The sequence below is a fragment of the Lactuca sativa genome, chromosome 1 (assembly GCF_002870075.4).
Source record: "Lactuca sativa cultivar Salinas chromosome 1, Lsat_Salinas_v11, whole genome shotgun sequence".
Lineage (NCBI taxonomy): Eukaryota > Viridiplantae > Streptophyta > Magnoliopsida > Asterales > Asteraceae > Lactuca > Lactuca sativa.
The window spans coordinates 29,710,663-29,732,534 of record NC_056623.2 but is presented as its reverse complement, the minus strand read 5'-3'; the positions used below and the strand labels follow the sequence as shown (position 1 = coordinate 29,732,534).

Genomic DNA, 21,872 nt, shown 5'->3' with positions numbered 1-21,872 from the left:
GGATTCTTTAAGAATGAAAGGACCATATGTGTTCATGGTTAAATGACCTGAAACAACGTTCTACAAAAATTGTTAGATAATACGGATTTGAATAAAAAAAGAATCGTAACTCCCTCCTGAAGAATAGCCACTTCCTTACTCGATGTTGAATAAAATGTCTATAATGTCCTTAGATACAAGTTTTTTTTAATAAAACAATGTTAATGTGTGATCTATGACACAATAATTATGGTATACCATAGCAATCTTAGCCATTAACAAATTATAATCCAATGGTCAAAATCTAGTCATACAATCACACAATATTTGTGATTCACATTTGATCCTAGCCCTATATAGAGTTAGGTTCATATATAATATATATATATATATATATATATATATATATATATTCAGAACATGAACTATGATCACATAATTACATAGCACACAAATCAATAAATCGTATTGATCCCAACATTAAATTCTATTAGGAGTACACAAATATTTTATAATTGTATAGAAATACTATAACATTGAACTTGCTTCTGAATAGACAATAGGCCACATGACAATCGATTCATACATGCAACAGTAGCTTCTCCATCTGTAAATGTGGTTTGTACTTGACTACAAGTAGTTTAGCCTTAGGCATGTTAAGCCCAAAACCTTCGGTCATATCAATCATCTTTTCACTCATCCTTTCCTACTCAAAACATTGAAGAAGCAACCTCAAAGTCAATCTAATTACCCGCATTGTCAGCCCTTCCCCATGACAACTCCTCCTTCCCGACCCAAATGGCATAAACTTAAACCCGTCTTTTGTCCCCTCAAGCCCTTCAAACCTTTCAGGGTCAAATCTTTCCGGGTCGACCCATATATTCGGGTCATTGGCCCATTGATTGACAATTAAATTGTGCCACTTGGGATTTTATACCCACCGACAATACAATCTTCTGATGACTCGTGAGGGACGAGTAGCGGGTCTACCGGATACAATCGTTGGGTCTCGTTTATGATACAACGGAGGTAAGGGAGGTTGATTACGTCTGATTCATCAATAAATCTGTCTGTACCAATGACTGTATCCATCTCGTGCTATGCCTTTTGTAAAATTTGTTGGTTGTTTAGCAAAAGAGACATAGCCCATTCCATAGTTCTAGCCGAAGTATCGGTTCCACCCGATAATAGAACCTAATCGATCAATCACCATAATCATTGATTGTATTAGATGCCGCATCGAAATTCAAAAGCAAATCATATATATATATATATATATATATATATATATATATATATATATATATATATATATATATATATATATATATATATATATATATATATATATATATATATAATTGTAATGAAAAAAACTTTATACATTCATTTACATTCTAATTATCACCGACAGATTTATGTTAAAGTCTTTCCAAGAACATATTTTGATCGATCAATTATTCAATTATTAGGATTATGTTACAGTCAACTAAAAATCCATATATATCAAAATATTTAATGCCATGGACACTATCAATAATTGAATATTGAATGGCCTCCATTACTAAAGTTTTGAATGTTCGCACGTAGGTCTCTTAAAAAAAGGTATGAATGAATAGTGTAGGATTGAAATATTACAGTTTCTATGGTTTTTTTTTTCCTTTTTTTTAATGGTTTGGAATTACTTGAAAAAATGGAGGGATGGAAAGATAGAGATCCATTATACCGGATTTGAAATATTAAACTTGAAAATTACAGAGAAACAAAAAAGAGATATTACCATAAACAAGCCTCTAATCATTTCGTCGGTGTAGTAATTGGGATCTGATTCTTGACGAGATAATAACACTTCAATCATCGTCTTCTTCTTTTTATCTCTCGACTTTCTAAGTTGTTCGATCAAACCTTGAAAAAACACATCCCTCTTTTCCTTCAACGCAAGCAATTTCTTCTCCAGTCCCTTCCCTCCCAAGCAACTCAAAATCGGCAAGTAATCACCAACATTAGCTGCGTCAGAAAGCAAAAAACTCTCTTCTAGTATCTCCCTTATCTTTTTCCCTTCTTCCTCCACCTCCGGTGTATCGTCGCCGAAATACCTCTTCCCGGAGATCATCCTCATCATCACATTCAACGTATCAGCTCATACAAAACCGACTTCATATTCACCATGGACGAATGAGAAAGTAGTTTCCGGATCAGGGTCCTGCCTTCATCGACACGTATATCCTGGAACTCGTTGAGGCGAAGAGCAGAGAGGATCTCATTTGAGGCAATTCGCCGGAAATTACGTCAGGTATCAGGCTATTCTAGTTGTTGCTTATGATCTTACCGAATAGCATGCGAGGACGGTTGGCAAAAATGATGTCATTTTTGGTGAAACATTCTTCAGCTCCAGAAGGGGAAGAGAGCAAGACGACACGGTGGGATCCAAGGCGGAGGAAGAGGACTGGACCATACTTGGCGGAGATCTTGGTGAACGTTCTGTAAATTGGTGGTTGTAAAAGATATAGGTAAAAGATATAGGTGCCGATTATGGGGAGGTTAGGGAAAACAGTTGGTGGAAGGTTGGAGAATTTTCGATGCATATGGAGTGTGAAGAAGTAGGAAGCCAGAAGCAGTAGGAAGGAGATGTACATGTATGGAACCTCCATTGTTGAAGGCTTAAAGCTATTGATGCATGCTTTAATTCTTTGCGGATTTGGGTTTTGTTTTTATAGGACATGCGAGGTAAAACCAAGGTTAAGACTTACAAAAATACCACTTTGGGTTACAAATTACTCAATATTGATTTTTGAAGTCCACTTGTTTATTACTTGCAATGGTTATAACTTACAAATTATAAAACTCATTTAAATAAGACCACAAAACTTAGGAACCTCGAAAGCAAAACTTAACATTTGATTAAGAAAATGGACAAATAAGATACACCGATTTTTAGGGGTGTTCACGGTACGGTTTAGTACGGTTTACAACAAAAACCGCAAACCGCATCACATATATAGTTTGGGTTTTTCGAAAACCACAAACAACGCAGCGAACCATGTAAACCACATTATACGGTACGGTGCGATGATCTTTATGCGATTTGAAAAATTATATATATTATTAAAGTATTATAAGATATAATAAAAAAACATATAAAGAATTAATATAAAAAAAGATGTTTATGATAAATGACACACAGGTTAAACTATACAATTATCAATAACTTGAATGAAATAAAAAGTTTATCTAGGTTATGAAATCATTTCAATCCATATCTTGTATCCTTCAATCTTCGATTTGTTTCTTCGCTTGTTTATATGTATGAACAATTATATATATATATATATATATATATATATATATATATGTTGTGGTGCGGTTTGAACCGTGGTTTCATATTTAAAAACCATAAACCGTACCGCGAATGTTCCAAACCACGGTATGTGGTGCGGTGCGGGCGGTTTATGCGGTTTCTGCACACCATTAATGATTTATTTTCTTTGTTGTTTTTGGTTTTTTTAGTAAACGATGGCAAAATCGTAGTAAACATTATTAGTAACTTAATAAAACATTCATGGTTCAAATGCAAGGGGAAATAACTTAAAATGTTAACATTGTTCATGATTAGTCATTATTATTATTATTATTATTATTATTATTATTATTATTATTATTATTATTATTGCAAAATACATTATTAAACTTGTTGGTTTTGTTCACATGATGTCCTTATGGCATGTTGTTGCAAACTACATCATTAAACTCCGACGAGCCTCAGATCACTTTGTTTGGCGAGCCTATGATCACCACCTTGCCGGAATTTTCACGAATCTATTTGACGTTTAATTTTCACTAGTCTATTTGATTTTATAAAGATTATAAAGAAATAAATCAACGCCTAATAAATTATATTGTTCTAAACATGTATGTAACTAAATTCTAGCATGTACTTGAATGAAAATGGAGACCTGAACCAGGTTCGATGGCTACCACATTTACTTGTGACATCCCCAAATTCACGGTTTTTTTAAAAATTATATTGGTGTTTATTTTAAAATCAGAGTATTTTTTTCAAAGAATAATATTGCGGAATTTGTTCAAAGCAAAACATGATAAATATGTTATTAAAACATTTCTAAAGAAATGTATATTGTTTATATTAACTTTAGAATGTCATTGTCAATACAAAAATATAAGCATAAACAGACCTTACATTCATTTACACTAGTGATTTACATCTTTTTTAATCTCCCAGTGTAATGTAGCTTCATATCGACATCTATGATACAAATAAACTGAGTTAGTCAGGTTGGAAAACCTAGTGAGTACATAGGGATTTCATTATATATATATATATATATATATATATATATATATACACACACACACACACATCATCAAATTTTAAGACAAAGTCTTAAAAATAAAGAGATGGATTTTTGTACTTTGAATTATTTTGGATCACTAGTACAGAAGAGGTTTAATAAAGCAGTTTTTTTATTTCTTGATGCGGTTATTCAACTGCTTCAAAAAATATAGCATTATAAAATACTGTTGTTTTTTCAGGCGGTTCTACAACCGCCTTAGAAAATGTCCAAAACCGCCTCATAAAAATAGCTTCATAAAATAGACTTAATTTTTGATATTGTCCAAAACCGCCTCATAAAAATAACTTCAGAAAATAGACTTAATTTTTGATGCTGTCCAAAACCGCCTTATAAAATATAGCTTCATAAAATAGACTTATTTTTTTATGCTGTTATTGACAGCCTTAGAAAACAAACTGCCTTTTAAAATACATTACAAATGGCAACATAAAATATCATCAATCATTTGTTGATGCTATTAGTCAACAGCTTTAGAATATATAGAACCACCTTATATAGATAAGAAAGGCGCCAATCTCACTTGTTATTTCCTTTTCTTATGATTGCTACTTTGGTCTTGTATTCTTCCCTCAGGATGCTTCTGTAAATCAATCTCACTTGATGAACTCACGTTACAAATAAGACATATCCACTCCATTTTCTTCTTTAAACCCTCACTTGAACCTATAATAACTAGCAATGACGGTGGTGGTGGTTTCTTATCTTTTTTTGAATCATCTGGAGCACATTCAGATGAGTTCTCAGCAGACTCCATGGATTTGACAGAGTTTTCGGTTGTCAAATATGCCACTTTGGCTTGATGTTTCTTTCTTGCAAGATGTTCCAGTAAACCACGCTCAGATATGCACTAATTTTCCCGATCGAACACCTCCTCTCTTCATTCCCAACATCTCTTTTCCCATCATCATTTCCTTATTTACTCGTGCTTCCTAAATGTAAATATGCTCCACATTGTAGCACCTGGTTCCTGGTACGTAAATCTTATTTGAGTATTCTTTTTTTGTAGCCTTGGACTCGGCGAGTCATAGGTCCGACTCGCCGAGTAGATATGGGACCCGGGACACGTTTAAGTTGGCGACTCGGCGAGTCCATATCCTGGACTCGGCGAGTCACCGCTGTTGGATGAAACCCTAAGTTTCAGGGGTTTGCACCCTATTTAAACGTCTTATCCGCCCCAGGCCAGCCCCCAGTCACCCTCAGAGCTCCCAACCCTCGTTCTAAGCTTGTTCATTAAGAGTTTGAAGAAATTTTTGTGTGTTCTTGAAGGTTTTGAAGCAAAAGGGGAGTAGATCAAGAGGAAGGGAAGGAATCCAAGCATCTTTGTGCTCTCTCAGCAGTTCCTTTGAGGTATAACCCGTTTTCCCCCTGTTTCTATGCTTATTACTTCATTTAAGTCATTCTTGAGCCAATCCCCAAGCTTGTATGTGCAAAATAAGTCGTAATAAGTTGATTGGCCTTTAGATCTAGGCAAGATTGAGCTCCAGGAGCTCAGATCTGTTACCTTTTTGGACCCATGTTGCTTGTTCACCCTAGATCTACCCTTTTGAGGCATTTTGAGCCCTAAATCCCTCATTGGTGAGTATCTACACGTAAAGTTGGAAACTTTACGTGTCATTCATGCTCGAGGAACCCAGATCTGTAAATGGCATGGACTGGAATCGAGCAAAATCGCATATATAGTGAATGCATGGCGACGACTCGGCGAGTCGTTCATCAGACTCGGCGAGTCTGCTCGCGAGTCTCCGAGTTGTCCCCTTTTCGTTGTGTCGAGTGGGTGTAGTGAGTCACGGGGTGTGACTCAGTGAGTTGGAAGTCAAACTCATCCATGGAGGAACTCGGCGAGTCCATGCCCTGACTCGGCGAGTTCAAGGCAATCTCCTTAGATCAAGAACAGACTCGGCGAGTTGTTCCTACAACTCGGCGAGTCACAGCATAAAGTGTTCTTCGGATGAAGATGAACTCGGCGAGTTGTTCATACAACTCGGCGAGTAGGATGAAGGACTTGAACCTCAGTTAAGAAGAAGAACTCGTTGAGGCAACGCCTAACTCGACGAGTAGGGTCGGGATCCAGGACAGTCGTTTGGTTAGGGACTCGGCAAGTTGGAGAGCCAACTCGGCGAGTCGGGTCAACTGAAAGTTGACTCTGACTTTGACTTATGACATGATCAGGGGTAAAATGGTCATTTTACCCAATGGGCAGTTAGTAGTGATTGACTGAGTATGTTGTGGGATTTGTAGCCGGAGGATTTCCGGAGCAGCAGTAGGCAGTCAGTTATCGACCAGATTAGCAGCTATTTCGAGGTGAGTTTCCTTTTTAGTAGAAACGGGTCTAAGGCACCAAGGCCGACTCGTGTAGACGAGATGTTAGTACGAAAGTGTGGGCCGAGCCCGTATCTCTGGGTTTAGTCGAGTATGATATATGTGTCAATATGATAGAGTTGCTTATACTTGTTGTCTGTGTGATACTTGTATATTATGGGTTAGCGGTTGAGTGTGGGCATGACCCGTATCTCTCCGAGGTTGGAGTGTGGTCTAGGCCCGTATCTCCCAGATAGTAGAGTGTGGGCGAGGCCCGTATCTCCCGGCTAGCGAAGTGTGGGCAGGGCCCGTATCTTCACAAGTGTGGGCGAGGCCCGTATCTCCCGGCTAGCGAAGTGTGGGCAGGGCCCGTATCTTCCCGAGTGTGGGCGGGGCCCGTAACTCCTAGCTGAACGTGGTTTGTTATATGATTGCATGGTATGAGGTATTATGGGGGGACTCACTAAGCTTCGTGCTTACGGTTTTCAGTTTTGGTTTCAGGTACCTCCTCAGCTAGGGGAAAGGAGCCGGCGCGGTAGCAGCATGTCACACACACTCTCTTGGTTCCGCAGTTACGAGTTTATTCTGGGATTGATACTCTGATATTTTGATCGATCGAATGTTGTGGTTTTTAATTTGGTTTTCGATGTGAAGTGGTTCAACTAAACAATGTTTTAATTGTTAACATTTTCTATGTAATGTTTTATAAACGAAATTTTCGAACGTGAAATTTTGGGTCGTTACACACATCCTCTAATATAATCTTCATGCTGAATCACTTTTCTTATATCTATCGATCCTCCTTGAAAAGTCATAGAAATCCCGGTTTAAATAAAAGAAAAACAACACAAAACATGATTATTTCAACTATACTTGATGAAATCGAAAAAAACACCAAATTGAATAATGCTCTTTAATTGAATAGTTATTGTGATCAATATTGAGTACCTTCCATAGCCTTTTTTAGGGAAAAAAATATTATAGTTGGAAGACGTTGATGCAGAAGGTGTAGGACATACTTGATTGCGTTCATTTTGAGACTGAATCCTGGCACCCTGAAATCTACTGCTACAAGGATGGAGATATTTAGGGTTTTGCACTAGGGAGAAGTTTAGTCGAAGTAAAAGAGATGACGATGAATTCTTAGGAGTAAATTCTCATTTATGAAGAAGAAGCAGAGGATTTAGTGGTTTCATCAGATGCAAAATGGAGATAACCAGTAACGTTTAGGAATATGAATGGTTGATGAAGCGATTTATGAGGGGTCGGTTGGATTTCAATCATAAAATTTTCCAGTGGGAGGGAAACCTAGGTCGGAGGGAGATTAGAATTTTTTTGAAGGCGAGAGGAACTTAGGTTTGGGTGGAGATTAGAAATTTTGACCGCCATTGGGGGGAAATCCGCTGAAAATATTAGAAAGCTAAAACGAAAATTTTAGAGGGAAAGAGATGATTTGGGGCGGTTTTAGGTTTTACTGATGCGATTTGTGTGGAATTTGGTGGTGGCTATGGAGGGTTTTTAGAAAGCTAAAACGAAAACTTTAGAGGGAAAGAGATAAAGATTTAATGATGCTATTATATTAAAAAGAGCATCAAAAAATCCTTATTTAATGATGTTTTTACGTGAAGTAGCACTAAAAAATCATAGTTTTTTCATTTGATGCGTTTTTCAAAATATAGCATCAAAAGACAAAGATTTAATGATGCTCTTTTATAAAAAGAGCATCAAAAAATCCTTATTTAATGATGCTTTTACATGAAGTAGCACTAAAAAATCTTTTTTTGATGCTATTCATTGTTAACCGTCTTAACAAAAGCTTTTGGAAATTTATCTAGTGCTTTTTTTAAAACGGTTTGTGTATTATTTAATGCTCTATACACTACAAGGAAATAAGCAATTAGCGGCGACAAAAGTCGCCGGTAAAGGATCGAGAAGTCGCCGCTAAAGCTAATAGCGGCGACACGTCGCCGGTAAAGAGTCGCCGCTACTGCTTTGTCGCTATTGATCAGATTGTCGCCGCTAAAGACAATTGTCGCCGCTAATGTACCTGTCGCCGCTAATACTTCATGTCGCCGCTAAAGACAATGTCGCCGGTAATACTGTTTTTCAATTTTTTTTATATATATTTGCAATTTTGGGTATAATTTATTCCAAATACTGTTATAATTAATTATATACCAAAAACTACATAACAACATCAAATTAAATACCAAATACTGTTATAATTAATTTAATACCAAAATAAAACAACCAAAAGTTTGATAATTCTAACAAGTAGCAAAGTAAGTTTTACAATTCTAACAAATAGCAAAGTTTGACAAGTATAACATACAAATAAAGCTTCTCCCTACATATCATCATCTTCTGTTCCCATCATGTCCTCCTTGATTATTCTGTGATTGAAAAAACGAATAAAGTTCCTCCCTACATGCCGGGTCGTTGAGCAATGCCCGAAGATTTTCCAACTACATAATAAATAACAACATATATAAATTATAAGTTAAAATTTCCAACTAGGGACGAAAACACAATTACCAAATCCACATGCATTTCATGACGCCAAAGTACATTGCTATTTTTAAACTAAGACAAAAAAAAAAAACAAAGTACATTGTTATTTCTTGCATATGGGACAAAAACTCAAATACCAACAATTTAAGCAAATACTCACCAAAAACCAAAATGACCAAATCAACTTACATTTTATGATGCCAAACTACATTTCTATTTTTAAACTAAGCCAAATAACCAAAGTACATTGTTATTTATTGCATTTGTGACAAAAACATAATTACCAAAGCTTTTAGTAAATCATGATGACCAGCACCTCTACCACCCGGGAAAGGTGGGTCCTCAGCTCCATCACCCCCATGTCCACGGCCCATAACAACAACCATGCTATACACGAACAAAAGCCAAATTGACAACATTTCCTGAAAAATTATATACAGATACAATTTTTATTACAAAAATTCACATTACATAGAAATAAACATTTACATAGGAATAATTTATATTTAAACTAAAACTTTCTAATATTTGTATATAAGTTTTTAACCAATTTTATAACATTTTTTTTGTTTTTTTTTTCAATTATAACAATAATTTATTTTTTTTTTCATTTTTTTCCAATTATAGCATCCTACTTATACCAAAACTTTAGATTTGAATTTATTTCCTTAATGCCTTTTACTTTTCAAATTTTCATATCAATAGTTTGAAATATTATGCAAGAATGAATAAAACAATAATAATAATAATAATAATAATAATAATAATAATAATAATAATAATCAAACAAATGTAATGTAGACTTTATAACACATGACATATATATAATTAAACTAAAATTTCACATATTTATTAATTTTATTTTTTAATTTTATTTAGACAAACTACACATATATACATTGACATATATACAATTAAACTAAAATTTCACATATTTTGACATATATACATCAAACATCAAACACAGCACCTACACATATATACATATATACATCAAAGTTTAACATATTTTGACATATATATACATCAAACACACATACATTGACATATATACATTGAGACACCTACAAATATTTTGCAATTAAACTAAAAATTCACAATAAATAGAAGTAAATAGAACCTGTGGTGGTGGAAGTCAATGAAAATAGTCCAGTGGTGGCGATAGTCTCGGGTGGTGGTCGGGAACGTAGTAACACAATCAACAAAAATGAAATTGAAATTTTTTTACAATTAACCACTCCAATAAGCATAAAATCAATGTTACAAGACAAAAAGGAACGAAAATTGACCTGAAAATAGCTTGGTGTCGCCGGAAAAAGTTTGGTGTTGCCGGAAAAGCTTGGGCCTCACCTGGAAATCTTTCTCCACCGATGGTATCTTCTTTGTGGACAATTTCACCCACCCAAAATTGATAATTCTCACTGGTAGCCCACAATAATCGGTGAAGCAAGATGTAGACGAGAGAAGAGAAACAAGCGAAGGGAGTGAAACTGAAAGAGCAAAAGGAAAAAGATCGAGTTTTTGGGGTTAACTGCGTCGGCCTTTAGCGGCGACACCTTTACCGGCGACAAATTGAGCTTTAGCGGCGACACCTATCAATAGCGGCGACTATTTTGGATCATTACCGGCGACAAAAGTCGCCGGTATTTCATTTATGCGTTCCACGAGCACCCTATCCGTTGGATTAGAAAAACGATCGGACTGTTCGTGTTTGCCAAAACGTCAAAGAGCAGATCGGTGTCATTCAGCCTTTAGCGGCGACTTTTTAATTTGTCGTCGCTATTGGTGTCGCCGCTAAAGGCTCTATTTCTTGTAGTGATACATTTAGAGGGTGTTTGTTTTATCTTTTTGAACCAACTTATATACTTTATCTTTTCCAAAAAGTTAAAATGGGGTAAAAGATGGTTGGCAAATGTAAAAGATCTTTTAAAAGTTACTTTTCATAAGGAAGGATTTAAGGCATTTGGAAAAGTCACGTATCTATGACTTTTTGAAACTTTTGAAGGCTTTCTCAATTAAATGACTGATATACCCCCGCTACCCTAAAATACTCTTCTCGTTCTTTTCTTTTTCTTCTCGTTCTGTCCGCCCACCGTTCCTCTCTCGTTCATCCGTCTCTCTCGCTGTCGTTCATCATCAACTTCAACAAGTCGCCGGCAATCTCCAAGGCATCGACGATCGTCCGACGATTCACACAACCAGCGATCTCCTTTCTCCCTCTCCGACCAGGTATTACTCCGATTTTGTTTTTTTTTTGTCTTGATTTTCGATTTTAACAGCAAAAAACTGTGAAGCTTCGTTTTTGCTTGTACTGTAAGTGGATTTGTTCCTTAGATTTCGATTTTCCTTGAATTATATGTTATTTGTTCCTTCAATTTGTTCCTTGTTCCTTGCATGGATCGGTCCCTGTAGTTGTTAACAATTTGTGTTGTTAATAGTTTAATACAATTGTGAAATTGATAATTTATTGGATAATTATTAGTGAAATTCATGAATATATGGATGATATAGATTAAAGTGATGAAATTTTTTTGTTCCCAGGGACTAATATGTGTTGCTAACAGGTAACATTTGTGAAAATTATTCCAATTTCTTTATTCTGGTTTGTGTTATTTTCTTCTATTGTTGTTCTAATTTTTCTGTTTTAATTAAAAAAAATGTTAAGTTGAAAATAATATATGTAAATTACTAAATAATTGTAAATATATAAGCATGTCATTTTTAGTCATTTTACATGCAAAAGTTAAACCAAACATTTTTTAAAAACAACTTTTGACTTTTGTTTCTCAAAAATTAATCCAAACACATTTTTAAAACCATCTTTTATGAAAAGTTCTTTTACAAAAAGTCATTTTATAAAAAGGACTTTTGATGGTAAAAAAAAATAAAACAAACACCCCCTTAATGAGTCGGTTATTACCATCAACCACCTCAAAAATAAAAAATAGTTCGCATTATTAAATCAAGTGTGTAGTAGTGGATAGTTAAGATTGAATAGATGGTGATCCACATGAATAAGATTAAACGCATAAGACTCAAGTATTACAAATTAAGCTTAAAATATAACCCATAAAAGCATGCAAACTCAAAACCCATATCACACGGATCGGATACCCCGATTTTCATATAGATTAAAGACAAAACTGCAAAAATGGTCCCTGTGGTATGCATTTTTTTGGGGTTTTAGTCCAAATCACGACTTTTTTGGATTGGTGGTCCTTTTGAGCTAGTTTCATTGCGTTTTTTGTCCCTGTGAATAGTGAAATGACTGTAATACCCTTGGGGTATTTATTTTCCATTTTTAAATTCATTTTTTTCTAATTTAATAATTATTTATTCATTTTAATTATTAAAAAAATAAGAGGGCCCACCTCTCTCTCTCTCTCTCTCTCTCTCTCTCTCCTGATTGTCCTGATTGGTAGAAAGCAAAGACTGCAGCACCTCCGTCGCATCATTGTCACCGGCCAGATCGATTGTTATACAAGCTACAGTATAGGGTGTAGTCTTCTCCGACACCGACAACAATTCCGTCCTCCGAACGATTCTTCCAGAACATCACCACCTCGCATCCGCCGCACAATCTTCCTCTTCTTCCCGTTCCGCCGGAAAAGACCACTGGCTCAATAACGCAATTCTCCGGCAACAAGGCAGATTCGGTGGCGGAACCGGCGACGGCAACAATAATATCTTCCTCAACCTGCAAACGAACCACAATAATTCAGATTCTGCAGCTACCACGTCATCTCAGCATCACCACCATCAACAGGTTGCTAACAATAACAACAGTCAGTGGCTATCGAGATCGATATTTCAGAGGAACGTTAGTGATGTTAGAGGAGACGACGGAGTTGCGGAAGTCTCTCTCTCCTCATTCTTCATTTACAACCAAGAATTCCTATCGACTTCATAGCCAAATCACTTCAAAATTCCCTAAATCACATTCATATCGGGTTGAAGATAGTGGCCCTGATCAAAATTCCTAAATCACATTCAAAAAATACCTAAATCACATTCATATAAAAAATCCCTAAATCACATTCATTGCTTCAGTAATCCCACCATCAAAAATGGTGGCCTCGATCAAAATTGTGTAAGTAATCACCAAAGGTTTACAGTTATCCTCCAGTAGCTTATCCTCCAATTGGCTGAATCGATTTGACGAAGGATCTGAAAACGGAGGATTTAAAACGTCTTTGAGCTCAAGAGAAAGAAGAAGTAGAAGAAAAGCACAGAAACAGAGTAATAAACCCTAGTTGTTTTCACTCCTTTAATTTCAATGTTAATTCCAAAAAGCTGCAATTGCTGGTGATGGCAATATGGTTGCTCCGTTGCTCCTCTCGGCTGCTTTCCCCTTTTGTTGTCGGCTGTGGAGGTGGGTAGCACACGAAGTGAACGCAGGGTGTTTGGGCTATTTGATCGACGGGAAAGAAAATGAAGGAGGAAAGGAGTTGCAGAGGTTAGGGCAGCCACCAATTCCTCTTCCCTTGCTGGTGGTATCCAAGAACGAGAGAGAGAGAGAGAGAGAGAGAGAGAGAGGTGGGTCCTCTATTATTTTTTTAATTGTTAAAATAAATAAATAAATATTAAGTTTAAAAAAATGAAAGAAAAATGAAAAATACATACCCCAAGGGTATTATAGTCATTTCAATTTTCGGAGGGACCATTTTCACATACAAACCACTCCAAAAGAACTACGAAACCAAAAAAGTCACTGTTTGAACTAAAACCCCAAAATTTTGCATACCACAGGACCATTTTTGCAATTTTGACTAGATTAAATAATTTCTCCGTTTTAGACGCTTCGTTCTCCTACCCTTCCGTTTAAATCAAAACCCTAATAACATTTCTAACCCTCACGCTCCCACAGTACCCACAATCTTTTGCCTTCGCGGCTTTGCTGCCGGGTCCTCAACAATAACCACTACCTAAAAAACCACCACCATCCAGCTAACTCCGCCGCCAAGCCTGCCACTGTCGAGGCGACCCATATTGCTAATCCCTCTATCATGGCCAATGACGAAGGTTAAGATGTTTAAATCTCTCTATCTCTCTTTCAAATGTGATTCCTATGTTGTTTTTTCTGTAAACGTTTCTCTGAAACCATTTATTCTGATCGGCCACATGTTGCCCTCACCGATGCTGCTGCTACTCACCGGAAGCCTGGCCCCTTTTTCAGTAAAAGTAGGGAAAGCTCTCTGGATCATCGTTGTTTGTGAATGCAGAGGAGTCTTAATTTAAGACTATTTGGTACAAGTCCGTATGAGTACAGCTGGAAGTGACTCTAATCGGACATAGGATGAAATAGACGCTTCACCTTACAACATCAAAACTCTATAAAAAACTGTATGGCCCTTGGTTCTTGGATCCCCGACGTTCCATTTCCCTTCGGCATCCTTTAAAGCAAAAAGAAACCCTAATCCCGCTTCAAACCAAACTGTTCCAATTCTAAAGCCCTAAACTCACCGTTGGCGACACCTATTCGGCTGTCAGTAACAACCTCACACCACCGTTTGTCGCCGCTAAGATCACCTACCATTGAGACCAAGAGCTTTATCTTACTTCTCTCTCTAACCAAGCCATCTTAGCCTCTTTCTTGCTATTGTACTGAAGAATGCAAAGACTTTGTTGCTCCATGCACGAACTTTAAGGTTTGGTTGGCACAATCGTGATGTCTGTTTTCTGTTACACCTACTCCCATAGCACATCATCTGAACACATCCATATCTGTATCTATCCTTTTGCATGTTAATCCTTCTCTCTCTCTCTCTCATCCCTCTTCGGTCATCGCTACCTCAATTGCTAATTGACTAAGTAAGCATAGTACGTATAACATATGTATGATGCTTTTATTTTATTCATTTGTTGATCTCTATAATTTTATTTTCTGGTTCCTTGTATTTTTTGATGTTTCGGTTGAAGAACCAAGATTGATTTCAGGTTAGACGAACCAAGATTGACGACATGTTCATACTTTATTGATCTTTTTTGGATTTTTATTTCCATCCGTTCTGTTTTTAATTGAAACTGTATATCGGGAAGCCTCCCAAATATTAGTGCTATATAAACTAATTTTCTAATTTTCATGCGTTATTTTTTGCTCCACAGTTTTATCTAAATACTACAGTTATCCATTTAACATGTATCTCTGTCATGATTGATTTTATTGTTTTCTTTGTCTTTCAATATGCACAATCTGATTATTATACTGTTCTTGACAATATAACAGTCATGGGTGCTAAAACGAAATTTAATCCAGCCACTCAAGTAGAAAAAGAGTTTTGGTGAATGAACGTTTGCAAATGGTGTTGTAAGTTATTCTTTACTGGATTTAGTTCTTTAACGTTCTAAATGTTGCGGAGCCAGTTTTTATTTGTCAAATTAGAAGTCTAAATATTAGTGGCTAAAATGATTTAAACTTTTAATGTTTGTTTCAATCTTTATGTTATTGGGTTTTCATCCTTTTTAAACTTTTGTTGTTTACTGAGTTTTGTCTTAATTTTAGATGTAAATTTGTATAGGTCCAAATGGTCCCATGTTGAAAATAAGTTGTTATGTAGATCAGTTGTTCAAAAAAATGTTGATCGGTTGTTTTGAGTGAGGGCAAATTTGATGAGATATGTGAAGTTGGACGATTTTGCCCTTGATGTTTTTTTTTGAAAAAACAGGCATGAATCATGAGATAAAGTTATGCTTTTGTTTGATAAAGATGTTACGGTTGTTTGTTTTTTTTGGTTTGTATTTATTTGTTTTGTTCAAGTTTTGTTGGTAGTTATTTAAATCTCATTGTAAATTTGAAAAACGAAATCAAGAATTGGTAGTTGTTAATGAGATCTTACAGATAAAAAATTGTGTTTCTAGAGTAAACATTGCATTAACATTTACTTGTTGATTTTATGCTTAATTGGCTCTTGATTTTTTGATCCAAGCTGGAGCTTCACATGCAATTTAGACCATTACTCTCTTTGGGTTAGCTATGAGTTGAAGATTATATGTACTAACTTTTGCTAAACTTTATGTCACCAGTCTTTTGGAACACAAAAAATAGATTCAATCTTGGAATTACTAAAATCCTCTCATCTATTAGCAACATCATTTGTAGCATTTCCAGACTTTTTAGTGAAAAAAACATTGCTATAAAAAAAATAGTTGTTTGGTGGGTGCTTCTGATAGTTTGTAACTATATATGTAATTTCTCTCCATATTAGAATAATATGTGTTGTAATTTCTCTTAGGGAGGAGGGAGTCGTTCCCACTGAATCCACTGCCACATCAACTTTTCTCTTTGATTTTTCTTCATCTTTTCAAACTCACAACACACGGAATCTCTATCTTTTTCAACTCACTCAACCCACTCAATAAAAAAAATACTAAACAACTAAGATACAAAGTCTTAAAACATATGGTACAAGAGAAATTGAGAGAGAGAAAGTAGAGAGAGGATGAAGTGGGTTCGTGAAACCAATTAAACAACCTGCCGAAGAGGGAGTGTTACCGGCGGTAACTCTATTGCTAATTAAAATTTTACCTTGATTATTTTGTATACTTTTTTTAATTGAGTGGGTTGAATGGGTTGAGAAAGATAGGATTTTCAGGAAAAGATGAAGAAAAATCAAAAAGAAAAACTGATGTGGCAGTGGGTGGGTTCGGTGGATTCAATGGGAACGATTCCCCCCTCCCTTAATCAAAATAAATGATTTTTTTGGTTAAAATTGGTTTTTATTTAAAAGTAATCATATTTTTAATGGTATAACTAGAGGGGTAACCCGTGCGTTGCGCGGGACAGAATGTGTTTGTTTTCGGAGACAAATAAGGAAGTACATTGCATAAATGGGTATCAAAATTAAAGTATGTTGCTATTCTGTGTAATTACCTGATATAGAAAGTAGAAAAGATTTTTTATGCCAACTTTGATGTTGTAGAAGCTATATAGATGACAATTTCAATAACCTGTTGCTGGAGATGACAATCTCAATAACCTGTTGCTGGACGTACAATTTATAATAGAAAAACAATACACAAATAAGTTCTGATAACTTATACATAAATGAAAAGACTCTAGTTTTTGCATGGGTTGGAATGGTGTTAGTTTTTTTGTTAAATGTGTACATTGCTGAATGTTGAATATGTGGAAGTTATTCATATAGACTACATAGCAAAGGCATACACATTAAAAAACATAAATTTTCAAAAGTACGCATCTGGTTTTTGCATTTGCCGACTTAAAGTGCTTAAAAGTAATATCTATGGGTGACTTGACCACTTTCCTTTTTCCCTGCATAATAAAATAATTAAACTGTTAAATGTAATAAATATTAATGTACTTTCGTTAATATTACATCAATACTTTCATTTCTCTCTATTTCAACATTGTACTTTGAAAAATCTATCCAATTAAAATAATGTCATCCAAAACTAAGCAATTTTGATTGCAATATTTGAATAGGATTCTGAATATACAATACCATAATAAGAAAAAGAATGTTGTAATAGGATCCTATGAATTTTAATGTATACAACCAGGTTGTATACATGTCTGCAAGAACAGTGCAAGATCCGCCCAATATATTACCCGATGATCCGCTGTAACATTTACTTGCAAAATTATATACACCCAACCCATGTAAGCAATATGTGCAAAAGACATAAATGCCCTTCTCCTCATGTCATGTGTAGCAAATGCAGCCTAAAAGTAATTGTGAACATACCTGCATCTGGCTCTTCATGCCGATTCGACCATCCTTGGTGGCGACAACAGTGGGCTCAGACGCCCCAACAGCCATGATTGCACCCTGCACAAAAACATGATTAAAAGAACATATGATATGGTAATGTTAATGTCCCATATGATAGACCTTGAGGTTAAGTATGGAAACTAACAGTTCCTGGTGGCAAGATGGCATCAAAGCGATCCACTCCAAACATTCCAAGGTTGGAAAGAGTAAAAGTACCTGCAACAGATTAAAGAAGATTCCTTACAACCAACTTTTCAAGAGATGAAACCATAAAAAGGATAATATTTGACAAATACTTAAAAATACGCTGCTATATTTCTTATACTTAACCCACAACATTATAACAAAACTTGGGAACACAACAAAAGCAGTTTAACATGAAAGGGTACACAGATTTCAACTCTTGAGGTTGCAACTGTTTTGCCCTGGCCTTGTCCACTAATTCTTTCCACTTTCTTGATAATGAATATATATCAACCTTTAAATAAACAATAAAGTAAGCATCCATCAAGTAAACTAAGGTGCTTTTTTTTGGTCAAATTTTAACATAAATACACTTTTTCTCTTCTAAGGATCCTATTTCCATTTTGTAGATAGATACATACATGTATACAAACTGGTTAAATTTTAATGTATACAACCAGTTTGTTTATGTAATAAAACAAAATTGGGCCTACAAATGAATTAGACAAAAAGATTTCATTTTTTTTATGAATTATAGCCCATGAAATCTGTTAATAATTAAAAAAAACAAAAAAAATGTTTAAAACCTGGGCCTGAGAAAGTCCAAACTCGAAACTTTTGCTATGAAATCCCAGATTTAACAAAAAATGATTTCAATTAGAGAAACCAAGAAGGAAACTTCCTACACAAAACACATGACAAATTCCATAACAAAAGGCCACACATCATCGTCCCATGGATTAAATTTGTAATTTTGTTGTTTTTGTTATACATACCTGCTCCAAGAAATAACTGGAAACACTGGGGAGCATTTCCAATTCCATTCTCCTCTTGTAAGCACAACATCCAATTAAAAGAAGCTTTTGAGGGGCATTTTGGTCAAAATAGTCTAGGATTTAAAAAAATATTCGAAAACAATAGAAAACATAAACATGAAACATATTTATAAAAAAGGTGTCACCTCTCCCCATATATATCATCTGGTGTTTTTTTGTCCCTCTTCTTGATAAGATCCATTAGCATTAACCCAAAAGTGAGCATTACCAGCACATTGGACTCCGATTAGCTGCAACATTTAGCAATTCACATGATGAGTGGAAAATGGAAATAATAAATACAGAACAATTCAAAGAAAAATGCAAGATTTGTGGCTTACAATGACTTGCAGCAGATTAAGATATAAAATGTTATGTTGTAATCACAGGAAATCATCTAACAATGTAACAGATCGAGTAAATGATTGCCTTGAAAGGTGCTTCCTCGATGGTGAGGTTGGAATGTGGTGAGGGACGTAAGGAAAAAAAAACAAACCTCGTCTATTTCTTACGTGAAGGTTTAGGGTTCGTTTGCTAATTCATTTGTAGGCCCAGATGGTGGCATATTTGACACAAATTGTTTGAAACCTGATGGAATAGACAACAAATTGGTGGAAAGGTTTTAAAAAAACCTAATTACAAATCAGATCGTGTACCTTGGGCTTATCGGATTCCGCTATGGATCGATGCGGCTGTAGGCGTATGGCCAGTGACCTTCATGAAGCAGAAGAGAGGCGGTGGCCGGGTGAGTGGAAGGAGCCGGTTTCGGCCGAGTCGGTGGCGACGCACAACCGTTCGGTAAACGTAGAATTTCATTCCTGAAATCGGCTAAGATCGTGAAGTTGGTGATACAGTAACGATCGATTATACCTAGAAGCACAACCTGGAAGAAAAGGTGTAGAAGAAATCCACTCAACAAACTAACCAGTGATTGTGGTGGTGCGAAAATGTTGAAGATTTTGACGTCTTCTTCTCCACCTGTACCGGTGCAAGATGCCGACCCAACAATAAATTCGTTTACAGAAGTCATGGCGGTGGGTGGACAGCCATCGGAAGATGAAGCAGGACACGTTCCATCCAATGAATTGGACACGGGGGTGAAGTCGAAATAGAACACCTTTGCATCTCCAGATTTACAAAACACCCCCTCTAACTAAACTAAAAGGGGCACAAAAAATGTAACAATATTTGAGGGACCTAAGTTGGACTAAATTTCAACAGTTTACTGTTGAAATTTTTCAATATATATATATATATATTAATCATATTATTTTAGTTAATATATGTTTTATTAGAAACCAAGTGGTTAAACTAATCAAAACTCAAATTATATAGTTAATTTACAAAATCAAAAGTATTATATACTTATTGTTTTGAAACATAAAACAAATTATTAACAATTAAACTAAAGAGTTATTTCGGCTGCAAAAAATATAACCCTCATTTTCAAAACATAAGAGCAAGATCTATATTACTTAAAAGACGACTTTGATTTTGCTCTTAAAACAATATGTTATCTATGTTTATTTTTTTGATTGAAATTGAATTTACAAATATATACAAAAAAAAAAAAAAAAAAAAAAAAAAAAAAAAAAAAAAAAAAAAAACTAAACAAAAGAACCGTACAATTTTGAAAAGCATGGTGAGTAATAAAAACCGATATTTATATTACACGTACGACTTTGATTTATTTATTAACTAAATATATACAAATGAAAATTTTGAAAAAAAAAAATCTAAAATATATATGATGAAGCATGAACAACTATAAATAAAAAATATAATAGAACATTTTGAATTAGAAACAAGAAATTAAACTTTAGTATAAATAAAAAGCTAATCTTAAAACTAGAAATTAAAATTAGTAATAGAATCAACAATTGGTGAAGCATCTCTTTATGAGCTTAAAAATTAAGCATTAGCTAAGCAAAAGTCAAGTTTTAAGCCTCAAATTTGTTATTTGATTCCAGTTATGGTTTTCATTATAGTCTATTTTTAAAATAAATAAAAAAACATCATGCTTCTTTATATTTTTATCCGAATACAACTAACATACTTTTATTTGTATCTAAAAGAATTCACATAGTTTTATTATTAGCTAAAAAGACAAAGATAGTAGCATTTTTAACCAAATACAACAACATATTTTTCTTTTTAACCAAAACCATTAATATAATAGTATTTCACTGCAAAACAGAAACATAATTTTCTAACACAGAACAATGTACAACGTCCTTTCATTTTGAATCATTGAAATAAACTAATCGTCACCGCCGCATCGTGCGGGTACACAACTAATATATATATATATATATATATATATATATATATATATATATATATATATATATATATATATATATATATATATATATATATATGAGTATGATCAAAAGAGAACACCTAAAAGGTTGAGAACGCGAGAACAGATCTGGATCATCTAATTTTTAAGATGTGTGGCTATAATTAATTGTTATTTTTCTAATTATTAATACATGTAAAATTTAATTTTTAAATTAAAGAAAATTATAAAATGTATTAAGGTAAATAAACATTACCCTAATTTTGTAAACTCCTATAATTACTCTCTGCGTCTCTATTTCGTTGACAATTTCCTACAGCATACAATCGACACCTCCATCGTCTTACCGTCTCATACCCACGTGACCATGCTACTTTTATCATCATCGGACCTTGCCATCACCAAAACCCTCCAAGGCGTCACTTGACGGGACTGAAGAAAACAAAGAATCAAAAGCAACAAGGTCGATGAAAGACGTAGGAAGGAAGTGAAGGCAGTCGGCGACGTCTGTGGTCGGCCGTCGTGATGGCAAGGGGAGCGTCTCCAGGGTCGACGAGGATGAAGATGAGGAAAGGAGGAGGTGGCAAGGGGTGGGTCATCGGTCTCAGTGGATGCAACAATGCGATCGGGGGTTGAAGATGAGGCACCTTTGGTGCTTGGCTGGATCGAAGAGAAGAAG

At 35.1% G+C, this 21,872-nt stretch overlaps 1 protein-coding gene, 1 long non-coding RNA gene and 1 pseudogene across 14 annotated transcripts; 1 reads left to right on the top strand and 2 right to left on the bottom strand.

The window, feature by feature from the left end:
• Positions 1-423: 423 nt before the first annotated feature.
• On the bottom strand, positions 424-2,744 carry LOC111889129 (cytochrome P450 81Q32-like; annotated as a pseudogene).
• A 10,643-nt stretch (positions 2,745-13,387) lies between these two features.
• On the top strand, positions 13,388-15,986 carry LOC111889117 (uncharacterized). The gene is made up of 2 exons (XR_002849421.3): positions 13,388-14,183; positions 15,388-15,986. It is a non-coding gene; the product is annotated as an uncharacterized LOC111889117 (long non-coding RNA).
• Positions 15,987-17,185: 1,199 nt separating this feature from the next.
• Positions 17,186-20,034, bottom strand: LOC111889115 (dihydrolipoyllysine-residue acetyltransferase component 5 of pyruvate dehydrogenase complex, chloroplastic). Of its 13 annotated transcripts, XM_023885255.3 has the most exons (9): positions 19,817-19,983; positions 19,548-19,709; positions 19,388-19,479; positions 19,233-19,288; positions 19,038-19,142; positions 18,853-18,936; positions 18,039-18,109; positions 17,867-17,950; positions 17,186-17,433 (listed from the first exon to the last, which is right to left on the bottom strand). In XM_023885255.3, the coding sequence occupies exons 5-9, from the start codon at positions 19,054-19,056 to the stop codon at positions 17,329-17,331; spliced, it is 363 nt and encodes a 120-aa protein (XP_023741023.1). In that variant the 5' UTR covers positions 19,057-19,142; positions 19,233-19,288; positions 19,388-19,479; positions 19,548-19,709; positions 19,817-19,983; the 3' UTR covers positions 17,186-17,328. The 13 variants fall into 13 exon arrangements, 5 of the variants coding, with proteins under 5 accessions (XP_023741023.1, XP_052625209.1, XP_052625208.1 ...); XM_052769249.1 differs by lacking the exon at positions 19,233-19,288; XR_008230816.1 differs by having other exon boundaries at positions 18,039-18,758; positions 19,038-19,479; positions 19,817-20,034.
• Between the last annotated feature and the right edge of the window lie 1,838 nt (positions 20,035-21,872).